Source organism: Lynx canadensis, chromosome B3, assembly GCF_007474595.2.
Source record: "Lynx canadensis isolate LIC74 chromosome B3, mLynCan4.pri.v2, whole genome shotgun sequence".
NCBI lineage: Eukaryota > Metazoa > Chordata > Mammalia > Carnivora > Felidae > Lynx > Lynx canadensis.
Genome location: NC_044308.2, coordinates 115,129,195 through 115,147,989, shown reverse-complemented (window position 1 = coordinate 115,147,989; position 18,795 = coordinate 115,129,195). Strand labels below are relative to the sequence as shown.

The following is an 18,795-nucleotide window of genomic DNA, read 5'->3' as shown; positions in this document are numbered from 1 at the left end:
AGTGATACTTTCTCACCTCCCCCGAACCTCAACCTCCTGCAGTTTGGCATTGACCCCCAGGACAATACCGAAGCTGTTTTTGTTGATGTCACCAAAAACCCCGTCACTGCCAATTTCAGTGGGTATTTGATGCCAGGGGAAATCCTTCTAGACCTCTGTGGCCTCGACACTAGGGTACCCCCTCCTGTAGTGCTCTGTTGTTAGCCTCACAAGACCTTGACTTTCGTGCTAGTGCTGACCGGTCCCCTTCATGGACTCCGTTCCTTTAGCAGCCTCATCATGCCCTGCCTGCCTCCCTTGTCACTCCTCCTGCCCTTGCTGGGTGATCTCACTCCCACTGCTGGTTTTAGGAACACCGTATATGGTGATGATGTCCTAAACTCTAGCTCCAGTCGAGACGTCTGACACAACTTCCCAGCCACCTGCTGGGCAGCTCCACCTTACATGCAAGTGGTCCAAGAAGAAACTCCTCTCTCCCAGGCTCTCCTCATCACCTACTCCTCCCTCCTGGCTCCGTACTCTCACTGGGTGCACCCAGCTACCTCACTGCTCCAGAAAGTCATCCCTGACCCTTCACTGCTTCTCACACCCCCAAGGCCAAGCTATCTTTGAACATTCTTTGTCTATTTCAGGAATCTGTACACCCCCCAGCTCAACCAGACCTACTTGTCCTGCTGCTGTTCCCCCTCAAGTCCCAACCTTTCCTGCCTTGGGCGATGGTACAGCTAACAGGGCTTCCGGCCTCCCGTTGACCTCTCCTAGAGCCCTTACTCCATTGCCCATTGCTGCTAGAGTTACGTTCTGAAAATATAAATCAACCCACATCATTTTTCAGCTTTCAATCCTTCACTTGCTCCTCATTACCATCTGACAACATCAAGATTATTAACAACATAGTTTACCATGCTCTCTAATGTTATGTCCCACGCACCCAGCAAGCTCCCTCCAGGCCTCCCTTCTGCTTCCTGTGGCCAAAACCACTCCAAATGGAAAAAAGGTGGGGAGGAGTTGTCTCAAAATAACACCCATTAGACAGCGCTAACTGGTTCTAATGTGTATTATCTGGAACCAGGAAGTCCCCCAAATTTGCATTAAACCCTGGTCACACATCTTCTGCTTGCCTCGAAACAATCTGAGTGCGCTTAGTTTTTCTTAAAAAGTAACATTAATAATTTGGATTAGGAACCATATTTCTACTCAATTAGTTACTATCAAGTTTGTATGTTCTCAGGGTTCCCTTGAGAAGCAAGCCAAGCTATTCCTTCATTCTACCCAGTGAAGGTGCTTAAAGATTAGTTTCTCAGTGGATATATGCTCCAAGTAAGTGTGTGTGTATTCACCTTCATATATATATACACACATATATACGTATATGTATATATATATATACATATGTATATATACATATATATGTATATATGTACACACATATACGTATATATGTGTATATGTATACGTATACATATATGTGTGTTCATATATACATATATATGTATATATACATGTATATATATGTGTGTATATATGTATATATATTTGCAATGATGAATATATATTTGGGATATGAATATATATTTGGGAATATATTTATTTGGGGGACTATGTATTTGGGGGAGTATATATTCCCCCATATATATATATATATATATATATATATATATGTATATACATCCATCTCTACCAAATATACATATATATTTATATTTCATATAGAAAATATATTTCATATATTTTTACATATGTATATATTTATATTTCATATATAAAAACATATTTCATATGTATATATAATTTCTCTTCCCCCTCTAAGCAAACAAACCAACATTGAATGTCCACCAGGAGGCGCTGAGGGCGTCGCCAGACCTGCGGTACCTTCCCGGTTGGAGAGGCAGCGAGGGATGCAGCAGCGATGGAACCCGGCTTCCTTTTTTAAAAGAATCAGCGTGAGGGAAGGGAGCAGCGCTGCGTTATTTTAGGGAGGTCTTGTCGCACTCCCCCTCCCGCGTGTAGGTAGCGTCTGGGATGTGTGCGGGCCCCATGGAGAGACGCTGGCGGTGGCTGCGGTGGCAGCTGGGGCTCCTACCGCGGCTGCAGCCGTTAGTAACCCGACCCCGCCGGCGCGGGGATTGAAGACGCGCAGGGGAGAGCGGCGAGCTGCGAACAAAAGCCCTCCGCGCGGGGCCGGAGCCCGGAACGTGTGGTGAGTGAACCGGCCGGGAGACCCGGGAGCAGCGGGCACTGGCGTGGCTGGGCAGACAGAGTCCCCGGAGCCCACCTCACTGAGATACCGTAGGGGGACCCGGAGGATATCCAGGGGCAGGTGTCCGAGCCTAGACTGGGGTGGATTGGTGCCTTTAGCACATTCAGACTTGGAGGGTATCGGGTGCATTTGAAAGGACCCAGGCGCCTTCCCCATCCCCAGCAAACACCCGCGAGGGGTGGGGGTGGGGGCGGGCACAGCTCCTAGCAAGCCCTGCCCAAAAGGCAGAGCCAGGATCGAACACCCCTCCCGGGGAGGCCTTTTGTAATTGAGGCATTTCGCTTTGCCCTTCCATCAGCTCCGGACCCGGGTCTCCTTTGGCAGGGGGAAATCGTATGGTATATCTCATGTAAATTTATCATACAAATCACAGGGCTTCTGGGCCTAATCCCAAATAAACTTCTTCCCTAGGCAAATGGGGTCCTCGCAGCAATGAGCTCTGAGGATGAACAGGCCTCTTCTTTTTTTTTTTTTTTTGTTCCTGCAAAGCTGCGTCCCCGGTCCCCGCCTAAGCTACAAACAAATACACTAATCCTCCCGGGAATCCTCCACTGCCTCCCTGGCCGGCCACTGCCTGCACCGCGATCTTTTCATTTTAACTTGCAGCAGGAAGGAGATGCATCCAGCGGGCCAGATGCCCTGGGGAGCCGGGCCCCAGGACCCTGCCCTGCACACCGGGGCTGACGGAGGTTGAGGCTTTTCTCCTTGCACCAGTACCCGCCCCCTCCCACCCCCCGCCTGGGTTTTCAGGACAGCGGTATTATGATTTACGTTCCCCGGGGCCTCTGAGCCTAATCCCAAAGCGGATTAAGTCGGGAGGGGGTGTATATGAATGGGGCAGACGGAACCGCTCTCATGTATTCCTCAGTGTCCCTACCTTGTCATCCGCAGAGACTCCACAAAAGGACAGGGCTCAGCCATGGTGGACCCTGTGCCGGAAGAGGAGAAGGAGGGAGCCGAGCCTGAGGGTTCGGGAGGGGACGGCGCCGCCGCGTCCGTGCCCCCTGACGCCCAGGGCGCCCAGCAGCCCGCCGCCTCCTCTGCCTCGGCCTCGGCGGCGGCGCCCCGCAAGGCTGAAGTCCCGAGCGTAGCGGAAGAAGGCGGGCGGCGGGAGCAGTCTCCACTGCTGCATCTCGACCTCTTCAACTTCGACTGTCCGGAGGCCGAGGGCAGCCGCTACGTGCTGACCAGCCCTCGCTCGCTGGAGGCCTGCGCTCGCTGCGCCGTCAAGCCAGTGGAGCTGCTGCCAAGGGCCCTGGCCGACCTGGTGCGCGAGGCCCCGGGCCGCTCCATGAGAGTGGCCACCGGCCTGTACGAGGCCTACGAAGCGGAGCGACGTGCCAAGCTGCAGCAGTGCCGGGCCGAGCGCGAGCGCATCGTGCGCGAGGAGAAACGGCGCCTCTTCACGCCACTGGGCCAGGCGGCCGCCGCCGCCTCGGGCGCCAGCGCGGGCGGCAGCAGCAGCAGCTGCAGCAGCGCCAGCCTCCCGGCCTCGCCCGCGCCTCGTGCCGCCCGCAAGGCCTCCTCCAGCCCGTCCCCTGCTCGGACGCAACCTCCGCCCGCGGGTTCGCGGGCAGGTAGGAAGAGCCACTCGCTAGACTCGCTGTCCCGCCGGCGCGAGGGCGCCCTCAGCTCCGAGTCCGGCGCGTCGTCGTCGTCCTACAGCGGGGAGAGCCTGCGGGAGCTGCGCTGGCCTCCGCGGGCCTCGGCCAGGAACAGCTGCCCAGCGGGCTCCGCGTCCTCCGCTCCCAACCCTCTGGGCCGCCCATCTGCCCTGGCCCTGGTGCCGCTCACCGGCCGCAGCTTCAGCCTGGGCGACCTGAGCCACTCGCCGCAGACGGCTCAGCACGTGGAGCGCATAGTGCGCCAAGTGCGCGCCGAGCGGGGCCTGCGGGGAGTGCCGGAGCGCGACCGCAAGATCGCGGCGCTGATGCTGGCGCGCCACCAGGAGGAGCGCCTGCTGCTGGAGCAGCGCGCCGCGGCCCACGGCCAATGGGAGCAACAGCGCGTGCGCGCCGAGCAGCGGCGGGAACGCGAGGAGCGGGAGAAGCAGCGCGCGCTGGAGCAGGGCCGCCGGGCCTGGGCGGCGCAGGTGGAGGAGCGGCGCGGCCGCCGGGGGCGCGAGGAGCTCGAGGCGGCGCGACGACGGCAGCGGCAGTGCGAGCGCAGCGAGGAGCGGCGGCGGGAGCTGGCGGAGCGCCAGGGCCTGCTGCGGCGGGAGCGGGCGGAGCGCGCGGCCCGGGAGGATAGGCTGCGCAAGCTGCAGCAGGAACAGAACCTGAAGCAGCGGGAGGAGGGCCTGCAGGAAGGGCGCGAGCGGGCCGAACAGGCCCGCCGGGAGCGCGCCCAGCGCGCGGCCCGCACCAAGCAGCGGCAGGAGGGCCAGCTGCAGCGGGAGAAGCGGGAGCTGAGCCGGGCCGAGCGGGCGCGCCACGAGGCGCTGCTGCAAGGCCGGGCCCGGCAGGAGCGCGCGGAGCGAGAGGGCCTGCGGAGCTCCCTGGAGGCCAGCTTGGGCCGCGCGCAGGAGAACTACGAGCAGCTGGTGGAGCAGCGCGCCCGCGAGCTGCGGGAGCGGGCCCGGCGGGAGGAGCTGCAGGGCCGGCGGGCTAAGGAGGCGGCCGAGCGCAAAGAGCGCGAGCACCAGGCGCACCTGGAGGCGCTGGCCCGGGCCGGAGAGCGGCGGCTGCAACACGCGGCGCAGGCAGCCGAGGAAGCGGTGCAGCAGAAGGCGCGGCGTGTGGGCCAGAGTCGGTTGGAAAAGGAGCGGGCCCAGCGCGCCAATAAGGAGAAGGTGGAGAGGGACGAAGACTGCCGCCGGCGGGAGCTACTGCAGGCCATCGGGCGCAAGCTAGAGCGCAGCGAGCAGCTGTCTCGCGAGCGGAGGAGCGCGCTGGAGAGCGCCCGCTCCACAGCCCGGGCCTCCTTCCACGTGCGGGAGAAGGTGCGCGAGGAAACCAACACGCGCTCCTTTGACCGCATGGTGCGGGAAGCCCAGCTGCACGCCAACCTGGACCGCAAATGACCGCCACCCCTGGCTGGCCAGCCTGCCACGCTCAGCCCTGGGCGGCCTCCCTTGGCCTTTATGACCAGACCGTGGAAGTCCCCCGTCGGGGCTCAGCACAGTGGCCTCGCCAGGCTTCCGATCAGAGAGGCATTGAGAGGACAGATAGGAGACCTGACAGCCCCACCGCCTTTTTAAAAACGGACTTTGTTTGGAAATGACAGAGCACAATCTTTGACCACATCCACCCTTGGTGGCTCCCGCAGCTACCCTTGCCAAGCTTCCCCATGTGTCTCTGGGATTGGAATAGAAAAAGAGTTGGGGAGAAAGAGGCTGGGTCGGGCCTGCAGGGAGCGCCCCCCTGGGAGTGACCGCCCCTTCTGCAGCAGTGAGCCCAGGCACCTGTCGCACATTGGTGTGTCTGAGGTGACGGCGGAGGAGGCATCCCCTCGGCTCGCCTCCATCTTTTAAAATCTGGCAAGTTGCACAAAGCGTGGAGGCCACGCAGAAAAGCACAGCTCTTCCAGCGAGTTAGGCCACACCAAGTGACCCCAAAAGCGATGGGTTCTTTGTATGCTTGACTTTTAATCTGCCACTTGAGCAAATTCTGATCTTAGTTCTGGTAGTTTTTTGGTTGATTCCCCTTGGCTTTCTAGTTAGACAATCATCTGCAAATTTATGATTCATTTGTGTCTTCTTTTCTCTCTCTCTCTCTCTCTCTCTCTCTCTCTCTCTCTCTCTCTCTCTCTCTTCTTATTCTTCCAAGGGACACAAGAAATGTGTTGTTGGTTGGCTTGGTGACGCTGTTTTGGCTTTAGTGGAAGCCCCCAGCCCCGGGGCAGATGAGTTCCCTAGGCAGCAGTGTTCCACCAAATGATGCTTTCTTGCAGGGTAGTTTCAGGGGAGGCAGCGGTCTGACGCCCACCTCCCGACGTGGATGTGAGCCCATTCCTCGAAAGGCAGCAGCCATGCCTTAAGAAGCAGAGCTACCTTATGTGCCTGCCCAGGCCAATCCTGCCTCAATCTCCAGCCCTGGATGCAGCCCCGAGGGTGGGCCCAGCGAGTCTGGAGCTAGGATTTCCTCTGCGGAGGAATCCTCACAGCTGCTCAGAGGGTGAGCTCCTGGGGTGGCTGGGATCCTGCCGCTTTGCTGTTGAGAGTTGTGTTTGCTATTGTTGGTGGTATGTTTCCCCCTCGTCCTCCCCCACAGAAGAAAAAGAGAATGTCCCCCTCACCCCCCCCCCCTTAAGTTCCTGGTTCTCTCTCACTTGTGACTTAAAGTGTTTAATCAGTCTCTCCGTGCCTCACCTTTCCCATTGGCCAGATGGGGCCATCAGTACTCTTTTCCAGGTACCTCAAGGTCTTCCAGACCCAAAGCACCGCCTCAGTATTATTTGTTGGTCTTCTTTGTGCCTTTCTTGACCTGGAGTAGGGAGGCAGGAGGGCTGCTGTTGGCCTAGCTGGTTTCTGGGAATATGGATTCCTGGTGTTGGAGGGGGCCGGGGGCGTCAGGACAGATGATCATTTAGCTGCTGGGGGAAAATACTTGCAAGTCTAACAAATTCCCATTCAGTTGTCTTCAGGCTACTTTAACCCTTAGACTGCTTCCTTTCCGTGAAGCCGAAATCAGCCGCCGGCCATATCTACCCATTGACTCTTGCCTTCATCACAGAAAACATTACTTTTTTCATTAAATCGGGACCAGGAAATAAAAGTTACCAAAAAACCAAAAACAAACAAAAGCAAGAAACAGGGTAGAGAATTACTATATTGGACATATTTCATGTATATTCTGCTGGGCAGAATTGTCCCTAAAATGTCTGATATTACACACACACATATACACACACTCCATCTGTACCCCACCCCACCCCCAACTGCATGCCAGCAGATACAAAAGCATTGTGTAGAAGGGAGCAGTACTTGTGTGTTACACTTCAGGTGTAACACCGGGAAGAGAGCTGTGCCAAGGTTTATTTCTGGTAGGGGTGGATTTTTCCCTCAAATTTTCTTGTCAGTAACCAGGTTATCAGTAGTTAGCTATAACAATTGGCATTGTCTGTGAGTCAGGGGCATTTAACTAAAGGGTTAACTGGATACTTACTGGTTCTTACCTTGTGGCCCCTGATTTCCTAGAGAGCCTTTGCAACCTTAATAGAAAGTTCCACCTAAAACTCCTTTCTTCTCAAGTACGTACATTCACTCGAGAAGGACACAGTCTGGTTTTGTGGATGAGACACTGAAAGGTACACAGGCGATCTTACCTCGCCCTTTGTTCAGTTTGTTTTCCGACTTACTGAGTGACTTTGGGTAGATCATCTCTCTGTGCCTTGGTTTCCCCACCTGTGGAGAGGGGGTCGTGTCTTTGGCCCTCCTCAGCACTGTGAAGATGAATCAGAGTCAAAGCGGTCTCTCAGTTCTATGACTTTAGAAGTGCAGGTGCAATTGCCATAAACAGAAAGGATCCTCTGACTGTACCGTGCCCAGAGAGTACAATGTACTGTTGCGATCTGGGGCAGAAAGGAATGGTCTCAAAAGCCCCATTACAGCTAACTGGAATTTAAATAAAAACTTTAAGAAAATAAAGAGTCCTTCAAGAAAAAAAAAAAAAAAAAAGCACATTGCAGCTCATAGTGTCACATGTGATGCAAAGGCCCAGGTCTGAATGTCACCAAATTAGAGGTTTGCACTTAGAGAAAAAACACTGTGTAAAGGAGAAAAAAACCCTTTGGATTAAAAAAAAAAAAATCCATAAAGCTAAATAAAATTAAATCAAAAACAGAAGCCAAACCTAGTAATGGTAAAGAATGGTTCTTCCAAATTTCAGACCACTCTGTCTGTAGAATATAGATCCATCTCTGTATTCTAGAATAAGTGGTCCTGTTGCCCTTTGAGGAGGAGTGATTTCCAGAATCCTTTGTTGGGCCCTTTATTTATATTCTTCTCTTTGAAGTGACACCAGAGAGAAGTGTCTTTTTTTCTGAAATACAGCAAGGGAAAATTGGAGGAGTGTGGGGCAGTGGGGCTGGTGGGTGAAGAAAGGCTTACTTCTCTTGATGTAAACATCCTAACAAGTGCCCGGAATTCACCTCAGAGTGCCATGCTGGACGTTTTCCTACCATCTGGAAGATTGCAGCCCTGAAGTGGCCTCAGACCTTCACATTTGCCCTCTCGGAGCGTCCTCCGGCTCTGAAAAGAGAGAACGTGAAGTGGAGTAAGGAGGGATGAGAAGGGTTGGAAGAAACTTTGGTTTGGTCCATTACCAAGGAAGCAAGCAAGACGAAACTGTTTTGGATGGAATCATCAGTGAAGCTAGCCCAGTGTCCTGCTCAGGCAGTGACCAATGCCTTCACATCTGGACAGGAAGATGGAAGTTTCCCTTCAGAAGCTCACAGACTGAACCTTCAAGGGAGCAGTAACCAGGATTCGCCAAAGGTGAAGAGTGTATGGAGTAGGGCTGGCATATGAGAATGCGGTTTATGTTCAGGCCACTCTATGAAGTCCACCAGTTATCGTTCCCTCTCCTTTAAAAAGTCCATTGAAACAAAGGGTTGCCTGACTTTGTATCAGGGGCTGTATATTGTTTACTGTCAAATCCACTATAGCTTATGGTTTAGCACTTCACGTATAGTAAGCACATAAAGACTAGATGGAGAGAGGGATAGACAGTGGGTGGATGGTAGATCAATCAACACTTCACAGTTCTAAGGAAATCTATGAAGAATAGATCGGGTGGGCAGGCCTCCATACTTTTGATGAATTTGTATCAAACATCTGCTGTGTGCCAGGCACTTCTTTTGATACTGGGAAGACAAAGTCTGGTCATTGACCTTGGGGACCATTTTTGCTTCATTGTCCTGAGCAGACATCTATATTTACCCATTGGGCTTACCTTCCTTCCCATCCTGATATCCATCCACAGGCAGGTCTTGCCTTGAAGCACTAACTTCAAGCCTTCCAGTTTCCTAGGGAGACACCATCTGCCAACCAATCATCATTCAGTCAGTGTTGTTCTCTTTCCCTTGATTAATCAGGAGCCTTGATTAATCAGGTCAAATGCATAAGGTCATGTACTTAATCAGCTTTAAATTCCAGTAAAAAGAGAGACTATACCTTCAAGGGTGTTGTTTGTCGTGATGTTAACAGAGGCAGAATAAATAGTGACCGTTGAAAAAATGGTCATTATCATCAACCTAGAGAATGAGCCTCAGGCTATGCAGAGTCCCAGATCACTAAAACAGGGTACCAGCTTCATCGTTCAACTGCGCGAAGACAAGAAACTCAACCTTTCAGAAGCGCTTCCAGTTTCAATGTTCCAACAAGATTTCTGATCAATACTAAATTGATGAGAAAGCTTAGTGAAGCGAATATCCTATTTCTTAAGACTTCCGGGTGATTGAGGTTCCCCACAGGTTGCTACGTGGACCTGAACGGCAGCTCCGCTCTGCACGTCCCAGGGAAACATTTGGCAGGTGAGCATAAAGAAACCTGGCATTTCTTGACAGAACCTGGAACGCGGCTTTCAGGGACCCAGCGGATAACTCTCAGTTCTAGAAATGTTGTTGAGGTCTTATATGTGGTGCATTTGGCTTCTGGTGTCTGGTGCGGCACCTGCAGGATTACGATCCATCACGTGCTTTAATTACATGACTCTGTAGAAGAGCACCTGGCCTGCTCACCTATGTACTCTGTTCCATGGAGCTCTGGTGCTCTATGTATACGCACCTCCTCCCAGCCCCGTACATCCCTTCACATGCCCCTTCATACTGGGCCCTGGTGCTTTGGTTTCCCCTAAGTTAAGGCTGGGACAGAGGGTGGAGTGGAGTTAGTATCACATGTTAGGGTATAGAAGGGAAGGGTGGTTTCCTTTTGAGGAACAGTAGTGATCCTTGTTACTTCCTGACTCATCAAATACTGTCACGTCCCACATGAGCACAAACAATAGTGTGAAGTGATTTGTAAATTACCTGCCATTTTGAAGTGTTCATGCCTTTCTTCCTCTCCACTAGCACAGTATTGATGGCATGTTTTTGTGTCAGACATTTGCACACTTCACAGGACTGTCAGAAAGACAGTAGGTCCATATCTGCTCCTGGGTTTGAGTGTGTGTATGCACACACACACACACACACACACTCCTACAGATGTGGCTACCATACCTTCAAGGCAAAGAGTTTGGCAAAGAAGCAAGTATCTTGACTTTTTCCAGCTGTTACCTACTACTCCATGGGCCCCTCTTGTCATCTATAAAAGGAGGACAATAGATCCCACATGGTAGGCAGTTGTTAAATGAGTTGATGCTTGGAAAGCAGCACAGTCCCTGGGAAATAGCACTCAATTCGTGGATATTGTTATTCTGAACTTGGGAGGGTAGAGAAGGAAGGAATGAGGTAGACTGCACATCAGCCAGGTCGTTCTGGTGGACGCCAGGCTTTGATGGTAGCCCTTTGCAGTTGTCTGTATCCCTTGCTGTTCGGCAATCCCCCAAACGATCCAAAGGAAGGGGCTCTGGGATAATTGTTCCCCCGTAATGTGCTGTAGCCTGGGGTCGGGGTGGGAGGGATTACCTTGTTTACCAAACGTTTGGCAATAAAATTGACATCTGATGGTAATTCTCAAAATTTTATTTTAAGGCTTCCTAAATGATGGCTAAGATGACAGAATGTTTTAAAATGGGGGAAAAGGATGTTCCTGTCGTGGTGCCAAATTCTACAGTCGTATCTTTAGCAGAACCACATGGAAGAGGTTGTGGGAGGCACACTGGTACTGGCAGAAATTCTGGGATACGCCACTGTCTCTGCTATGGTCACATGGGAATGAGAGACAGGGTCTGGGACAAGCCCAGCCTGGGGAAGTGCTGATGGGCTCATTGTAGGAACAGATGTGGGAGCAGAAGGAAAGAGCTGGGTGCGTTAGCATTGCATCATCCTCAACAAATGACTTTTCCTAAGAAGGCCCAGAAAACGCTATCCTTCCCTGCCCCACTGGCCCTGCAGACAGCCACCTGGAGGACAGCTGCAGGACTGGGCTTGTACAAGTTGAGTCCCTGTCCTGGACGTATATCAGGGCACTGACTGAGTGGCCCTTGCTGGCTCTCACTTGTGCATCAGGAACTGGGGTGCCCTCCTGCTTTGTCACCTTTCTTCTGCCCTTGGACACCCTAGAGGGAGACCCCTGTGGGCCTTAGAGTCCTCCCGAGCCCTCAGAAAAATAGTAGAGCAGGCACAGCGTGCCTCCCAGGAACATGTGCTTGTTTGACAAGTACTTGCAGGGTGAGCAAAATGCATAGCCAACGTGAACAATTTGCAAATGCCAGGATTACAGGTAGTGATAACTAAAGCATACCGAGCACTTACACTGTGCAACTGTTTTAAGCACCTAGTCCTCGCCAGGTCTCTATGAGGTAGGTACTATTATTTTCCCTATTTTACAGATGAGAAAACTGAGGTACCGAGTTTCAGTGACTTGCCCAAGGTCACACAGCTAGTATTGGGCATAATCGGACCTGGACTGAGTCTGACTTTATAGCAAATGCTCCTAACCAGTATGTTCTGTCACTTCTTGGGAATCAGTGGGAAAGATTTTTTTTTAAATATTTTTATTTCATTTATTTTTTTAATAAAGTTTATTTATTTTGAGAGAGAACCAGTGGGGGAGGGACAGAGAGATAGGGAGACAGAGGATCCAAAGCAGGTTCTGTGCTGACAGCAGACAGCCCAATATGGGGCTCAAACTCACGAACCAAGAGATCATGACCTGAGCCGAAGTTGGACACTTAAACCGACTGAGCCACCCAGGTGCCCGGGAAAGGTTTTTTTTTTTAATTTTTAAAATTTACTTATTTTCCCAGCACAGAGCTTGACATGGTACTCAAACTCACAAATCGTGAGATCATGACCTGAGCCAAAATCAAGAGTCAGATGCTTAACTGAGCCACCCAGGTGCCCCGGAAAAGATATATTTAAAAAACTTTTTAAATGCTTATTTATTTTTGAGAGAGAGAGAGAGCATGAGCAGGGGAGGAGCAATGAGAGAGGGAGACACAGCATCTGAAACAGGTTCCAGGCTCTGAGCTGTCAGCACAGAGTCCGACGCGGGGCTTGAACTCACAAACACCTGAACTGAAATGAAGAGTCAGATGCTTAACTGAGCCACCCAGATGCCCCCGGAAAAGATATTTTTTAAAGGGGACCCTCCTGGGGGAGGAGGCTGCTTGGGATTCTCTCTCTTCCTCTCTCTCTCCCTAGCCCTTCTCCCTGCCTCTCAAAAATAAAATAAATACACATTTAAAAAGGCGGTGCCCTCCTGGAGCCTTCCAATGCCAGCCATTTGAATCACCACCCACTTTGCCCAGATGTAAGGCCTGCAGGGAGAAAACTCAGACGTCATCCGGACTTGGTGGGTCGTGCTGGGACTGAGGGTGAGCCTGAGGCTCACTGCCTGGAGAAAAGACGAGGTTCTTATACAGATCCTAAAGCCACCACAGCTGGGTTGGTGCCTGTTCTAGAACAGAAGTTCTCCAAGGGCGGTCACAGGCCAGCGGGATCAGCATCAGCTATGCTAGGGGTGGGACCTGGCAATCTGTGATTTAACGAGCCCTGCAGGTGATTCCAATGTGCCCCTAAGCATGAGGGCGCTGCTCGAGACCTGTGCTTTCAGGAATCACTAACCACAGAAGCCTGTTTCAATTTAAATTAGTCAGATTTAGGGGCGCCTGGGTGGCGCAGTCGGTTAAGCGTCCGACTTCAGCCCGGGTCACGCTCTCGCGGTCCGTGAGTTCGAGCCCCGCGTCGGGCTCTGGGCTGATGGCTCGGAGCCTGGAGCCTGCTTCCGATTCTGTGCCTCCCTCTCTCTCTGCCCCTCCCCCGTTCACGCTCTGTCTCTCTCTGTCCCAAAAATAAATAAACGTTGAAAAAAAAAATTTTAAATTAGTCAGATTTAAAGGAAACTAAACATTCAAGCTCTTCCGTCACACCAGCCAACTTTCAAATGTTCAGTGGCCACCCAATTGGACAGCATAAATCTAGAACACGGCCATCATCACAGAAAGTTCTATTGGGTTGCGATACTCTAGAACCTTGCTACTTCCTGTGGTCCACAGACATCAGCATTGGCATCACCTAGGAGTTGCTTAGAAATGCAGAACTCAGGCTCCATCCCAGAACTTCTGATTCAGAGTCTGCTTTTTTTGCCAGAAACCCAGGTAATTTGTGCTGCTCTTTAAAGTTAGAAAACCACTGCTCAGGAAGGCAAGCTTAAATGAAGTTCATTTTACGTGTGTGATTAACTCCCATTGGTAAATTCTCCCTACCACCTTATCTTCTTGTTTCTTGGCAACTCTTTCCTTCCTGACAAATGTGTATCATTTGGGGCTAGGCTGCCTCTTCCTAGGCCACCAGATCATATTTCAGAACTCAAAGGGAAATTAGACACCTCCCATCCCTCTCTCCATTTGAATGATATGAATAAGTGCCCTCCCCTGGCCAGACATTATCCTGGGGGTTCCCACACTCCACTCATTCTGATCCGATTGGGAGGTTGCAGGTGTCAAGGACTTGGCTTCCCAACTAACCCTAAGTATGTGGTTTTATGAAAGCAGGGGGAAAAAAAAAAGCTACCCGCTAGAGCAGTTTAACAAAAATCTCTCCTTTGCTCTTCCCATCTCTGGTCTGCCAGGTGCAAGTTTTATCTTCCAGGTATTGCCTATGCTTAGAATTCCCAGTTATAACTGGCTACTCCTTCATGCACAGACAAGTGCTTGTTTTCACTATCTTGTGAAGCCAGGGGATTGAGTCAGAAAGTCTGGTGGTTCACCTGCTTCTTTCCTGCAAAGGGGAATCCAGTAGGGTGGGCTTAACCTCACCTGATACACCCATATCATCCGCCAGGCCAGCCCTTCCTGCGTCTTGAGATTCACAACAGAAGTATATTAGGAGTAAAGCAGTTTAATTATTTGGTACGGCCCCAGCCAAAAGCTCTGGCCTTCGTTTCCATAGCCTGCCTCTGTTGCCATAGGTGAGTCGAGAATTCTGTGTGGGCCCCCTTTCCCGGCAGCCCCTAGAAGAAATGGAAACAAATGACAGGGAGGGAGAGAAGTGAGCTGCTTTGGGAAGAGAAAAGGCTGATTTACGAAGGATTATTAAGTAAAAGCATCGCTACGTTCAAGAAAGGAGAAAAGGCAGTGAGAGCCTAGATATAAAAGACAAGAATAAAAAGAAGGGAGCAGAGGCCAGAGAACCCTAAAATGAAGCTGTAGGCAGAACAATTCAGGCAGGATATATATCTTGTGAGTCTGGGCATGGCTAAATAAGTCAATGTTTCAGCGAAGGGAATAGAGGCCCCTCACTGGGACCATCTTAAAACAGCCGAAATGAGACCCAGGAGGAGAAAGGAGAGAGCAGGTGCTTTAGAAACTGATCGTTTACAATTGGGGTCCCGACTCAAAATGTGTTCATAGTCCACAGACGTCAGGTCTACATAGATGAGGGTAGGCAAGCTGACTCTACGGGATTTTCCACAAGTTGCCAAAACTTCTAGCAAAAAAGAATGTACAAGGAATGAAAACATTGTATAGTTTCTTCTGCCAGTGAGTACACCAGTTAACAAATCTTGGGAATCTGTTAGAAAGTACTTTTGAGATGTGTCTTCTCCGTGTGGGCACCACAACTGATCTAGTTCCTACCTCAAGTAGCAGAAGAAAAAGTATACCAAGCTCAAGAGCAAGACTTGAAGGGAAAGTGTACTTGGGAACTTTGTGCACATCGGGTAGCAGGTACATCGTTTGGCAGGTGAAGTCCTGAGATGTACCCGAAGTGCTAGGGTTTAGAATGATTTAGAAAGTAACCGATTATATTTGTTGGGCAAGAGAAAGCTGCTACTGACTTTCCTTACTGTTCTTTTTGTCTAATCCTGATGACAGGTGCCAGATTGCCCTGCAGCTTTCAGTTTGGCTCAACGATACAGAATTGTTGATAATTCAACTGTTTTTTGACCTATAAAGCCACAAACAGCAAGGTGACTGGTGCTCTAAATGGGCTGTCCGAAGCCCCTCAGGAACTGGGCGTGGGGCGGGAGGAAGATGCCCAGATGGTTGGGGTGTCCGGGTCTCATGCAAGAATAGATGTCCCTTAAGGAGCTGTCCCAGACGGTCAAGGGCAGCCTGCTGGTGTGCACAGGCAAAGGGCACTGTGCCTGCAGGAAGCATACATTTATATCGGCGTATCTAAATGGGAGCTCAGGTGGCCCCCCTCACCACAGACTGGGCAGCACAGGCAGTTCATTTCCTTAGAATCTGCAAAGTTTTCTGCAGTCGGTGGCCTTCTGTCTGATGCGCGCTCCCAGGAGTCCTGTCGAAGCAAGCTGATCAGCATGCCGCAGCCTGTCCAGAATACCAAACAGCAATGCGGGCTCCCGTCCCTCCGCCACAGCCCGCTATGCTGGCACCGGCTCTGCCCTCCAAGAGCCCTTTCCCTCCCTCCACCGTGGCTTTTCTACAAACCCACTTGTTTCCAGGTGGCAGAAATGCACCCCGCAATCCAACAATATGTTTCTAAAACCTTCTCCATGACAACGCAGGGCCATAAGCAGGCTGCCGGCTCAGAGTTAGCCAGAGAAGGGCCGTGGGGGGAGATCGCTGTGGGGGAGACGGCACAGAGACAGCACAGGGCAGCCGGGGATGCCCAAAGTCAGCCTGAGCAGTCTGGGGCTTAATGTCCCAAGCTCTGGGAAAGGGGTCTGGGGAAGCCGTGAGCAAATGTCTCCAGATGCCTAGCAGTGATCATTCACAAACCTTGACTTTAGTCCAGGACAGCGTGGACTTCCTCTCTTCCTGTTACAGGTGAACAAGAGGAGAGAAATCGTGAGAATCTAGCAGAGAAGGACCTGGTTTTTTAAATGGGCTGCCACTGCTTTGTGATGGGACAAATTCTTTTTTTTTTTTTTTGATATAATTTATTGTTAAATTGGTTTCCATATGACACTCAGTGCTCATCCCAACAAGTGCCCTCCTCCCTGCCCATCACCCACTTTCCCCTCTCCCCGACACCCCCATCTACCCTTAGTTTGTTCTCAGTCCTCAAGAGTCTCTTATGGCTTGCCTCCCTCCCTCCATCCTTCTCTGTAACTTTTTTTTTTTTTTTTTTTTGGACAAATTCTTTATAAATCTCCAATGTTCTCCAAATGATGTGTCTCACAGAGGTCGCCTCCCCAGCCGGCCCATTTCATCCCCATTTCCAGCTGATGGCATGGTGGCCAGAGCCTAAGGACCAGGATCTCAGCTTCCTCTCTCGAATATTTAATGACAACATTGACCTGAGGGCAGGATGCTGGTCATTGCAGGGATGATGCCTCCTTGAGGCCCAGCATCCACAGAGCAGCTTTCTAGAAGACATCTTACTGTTGGCAGTTGGGGGGATCGGGGCATCAGGAAAAATTATAAACAAATGAGAAAGCCAAACGAGCAAGGCAGGGGTGTATCTGTGAGTTGGAACTGGGGGTGAAGACAGAAACGAAACCAGATGGCATCAGTTCTCCTTTGCAACTCTGCCCGTCAATTTTGGCTTCTCTATGGCTAAACCAGGGGCAGGACCTCCAGACCTCTTGGCAGCCTTTGGCGAGGAGCCAGGTGCTTCCCCTGCCGGTGTGTACTGTGCCCCACCCCGGCCTCCCCCACCTGTTTAAGCAGAGCCTTTACAAAGGTTTAGCTTCAAAACACGGGGTACCAAAGGCTTCCAACTGCGACTTGAGATGAGAAGGACATACTCGTGTCAGAGGTATTGAAATCGGACCATTTGCCATCAATGAGGGCATCAGTCAAACCCAAACTCGGGGAACCCCGAGCCCTCTCTCCCCATTCTCCTGGGATTTTCAGATAGGATCAGGGCTCCCCCCCTTCTCAATTCCCCTCTACTCTTGTGAAGGCCCACCTGCTCTGCTGCTAACACCAGTTCTTGCTGCAGGGCAGGGGAGTGGACCTCTCCTTTGTGTGGCTTCCGGTGGTCACTTACTCTCCACACAAAGAGGGAGTTGACAAGGGAGTGCCCAAGGCATGTCAGCTCTGGCTCCCGGGTAGTTCATGGCTGCAGCTGCTCAATGTCAAAATGCATTACTTGCACCTCCTAAATTACCGGATGAGCTAGTAACTTGCCGTGCCCAGTGAAAAGTGAAAATGCATGGCCTCTCATTTACAAATTATTAACAATTTAGGGGCGCCCGGGTGGCTCAGTCGGTTGAGTGTCAGACTTCAGTTCAGGTCATGATCTCACAGTTTGCGGGTTCAAGCCCCACGTTGGGCTCTGTGCTGACAGCTCAGAGCCTGGAGCCTGTTTCAGATTTTGTGTTTCCTCTCTCTCTGCCCCTCTCCTGCTTGTGCTCTGTCTGTCTCTCAGAAGCAAATAGTAAACATTAAAAAAAATTAAAAATTATTAACAATTTCAAGACGGCCAAAGCAGAACATGGAACCATACGTGGGCCTTTCTAAGCTCAGGGCCCTGTGTGACCCCATGAGTTGTTCCCCCATGAAGCCAGCTCTGCTGAATTCTTATACCTTATAGAAGACGCTGTAGCCAAACACTGGGAGATAAAGTTTCTGAAGTTTTTAAAAAAATTTTATTTACTTATTTTGAGAAAGAGAAAGAGCGTGAGTGGGGGAGGGACAGAGAGAGGAAGAGAGAGAATCCCAAGCAGGCTCCATGCTGTCAGTGCAGAGCCTGATGTGGGCTCGAACTCAAGAACCATGAGATCATGACCTGAGCCAAAATCAAGAGTCAGACACTTAACTGACTGAGCCACCCAGGTGCCTCAAAATTTCTGAAGTTTTTAACATAGAGGATGATTAGGACTTTCAGAGCTGCAAAACCAGACTTGTATTAGACCAAAGAAAGAAATTCAGACATCCTATTTCGTTGTCTTTCTTTAATTCCCATTCAGATCCTTCCCAAAACAGGAGTAGAAGAAGTGGGAGTGTTTTTCTAGGACCATCAGATATGGGTGATAAGACTCAGCCTGATAAGGTGATAAGACGCCTGAACACCTTTCAGTAAGGTGAACATGAACTTTGGAAAGGTGACCTTACGCCAGGTACTGTGAAACCTTGAGGGTGTGCCCAGGGGATTAATGATGCCAGAGGACTCCCCTGATTGATGGCTTATTTGAAGGTGGCCTCCCCTCCCACCCACCTCACTCCAAGCTCCGCTAGGGAGGAAATGAAAGCATAGCCCCTCAGGGAGCTCAGCCCTTTATAGCCCTCCGCAAATGTGTGGGATTCTGGCTCAAACACTAGGGACAGTAAACCACTATAATCTCCTTGTCACAGTAGGGGACATGCCTGAGACAAATGTGGGGTCTGTTGCCCCACTCCGAGCTTCTCTCTTTCTTCTCAAAAGTACCATTCTTACTCCTCTTTGGCTCAAGGATACATTCCTCTGCTCTGGGAAGGAAGGAAGGAAGGAAGGAAGGAAGGAAGGAAGGAAGGAGGAAGGGGAGGGAGACAGATATTCAGACATCCTATTTTGTCTGAATGAGACAAAAAGAGGGA

The 18,795-nt window shown here is 51.1% G+C and overlaps 1 protein-coding gene across 1 annotated transcript; it reads left to right on the top strand.

Moving 5' to 3' along the window:
- The first annotated feature begins 3,160 nt into the window (after nt 1-3,160).
- Nucleotides 3,161-10,815, top strand: CCDC177 (coiled-coil domain containing 177). Its single transcript, XM_030319417.2, has one exon. The coding sequence runs from the start codon at nt 3,180-3,182 to the stop codon at nt 5,280-5,282; it is 2,103 nt and encodes a 700-aa protein (XP_030175277.1). The 5' UTR covers nt 3,161-3,179; the 3' UTR covers nt 5,283-10,815.
- Nucleotides 10,816-18,795: the final 7,980 nt, after the last annotated feature.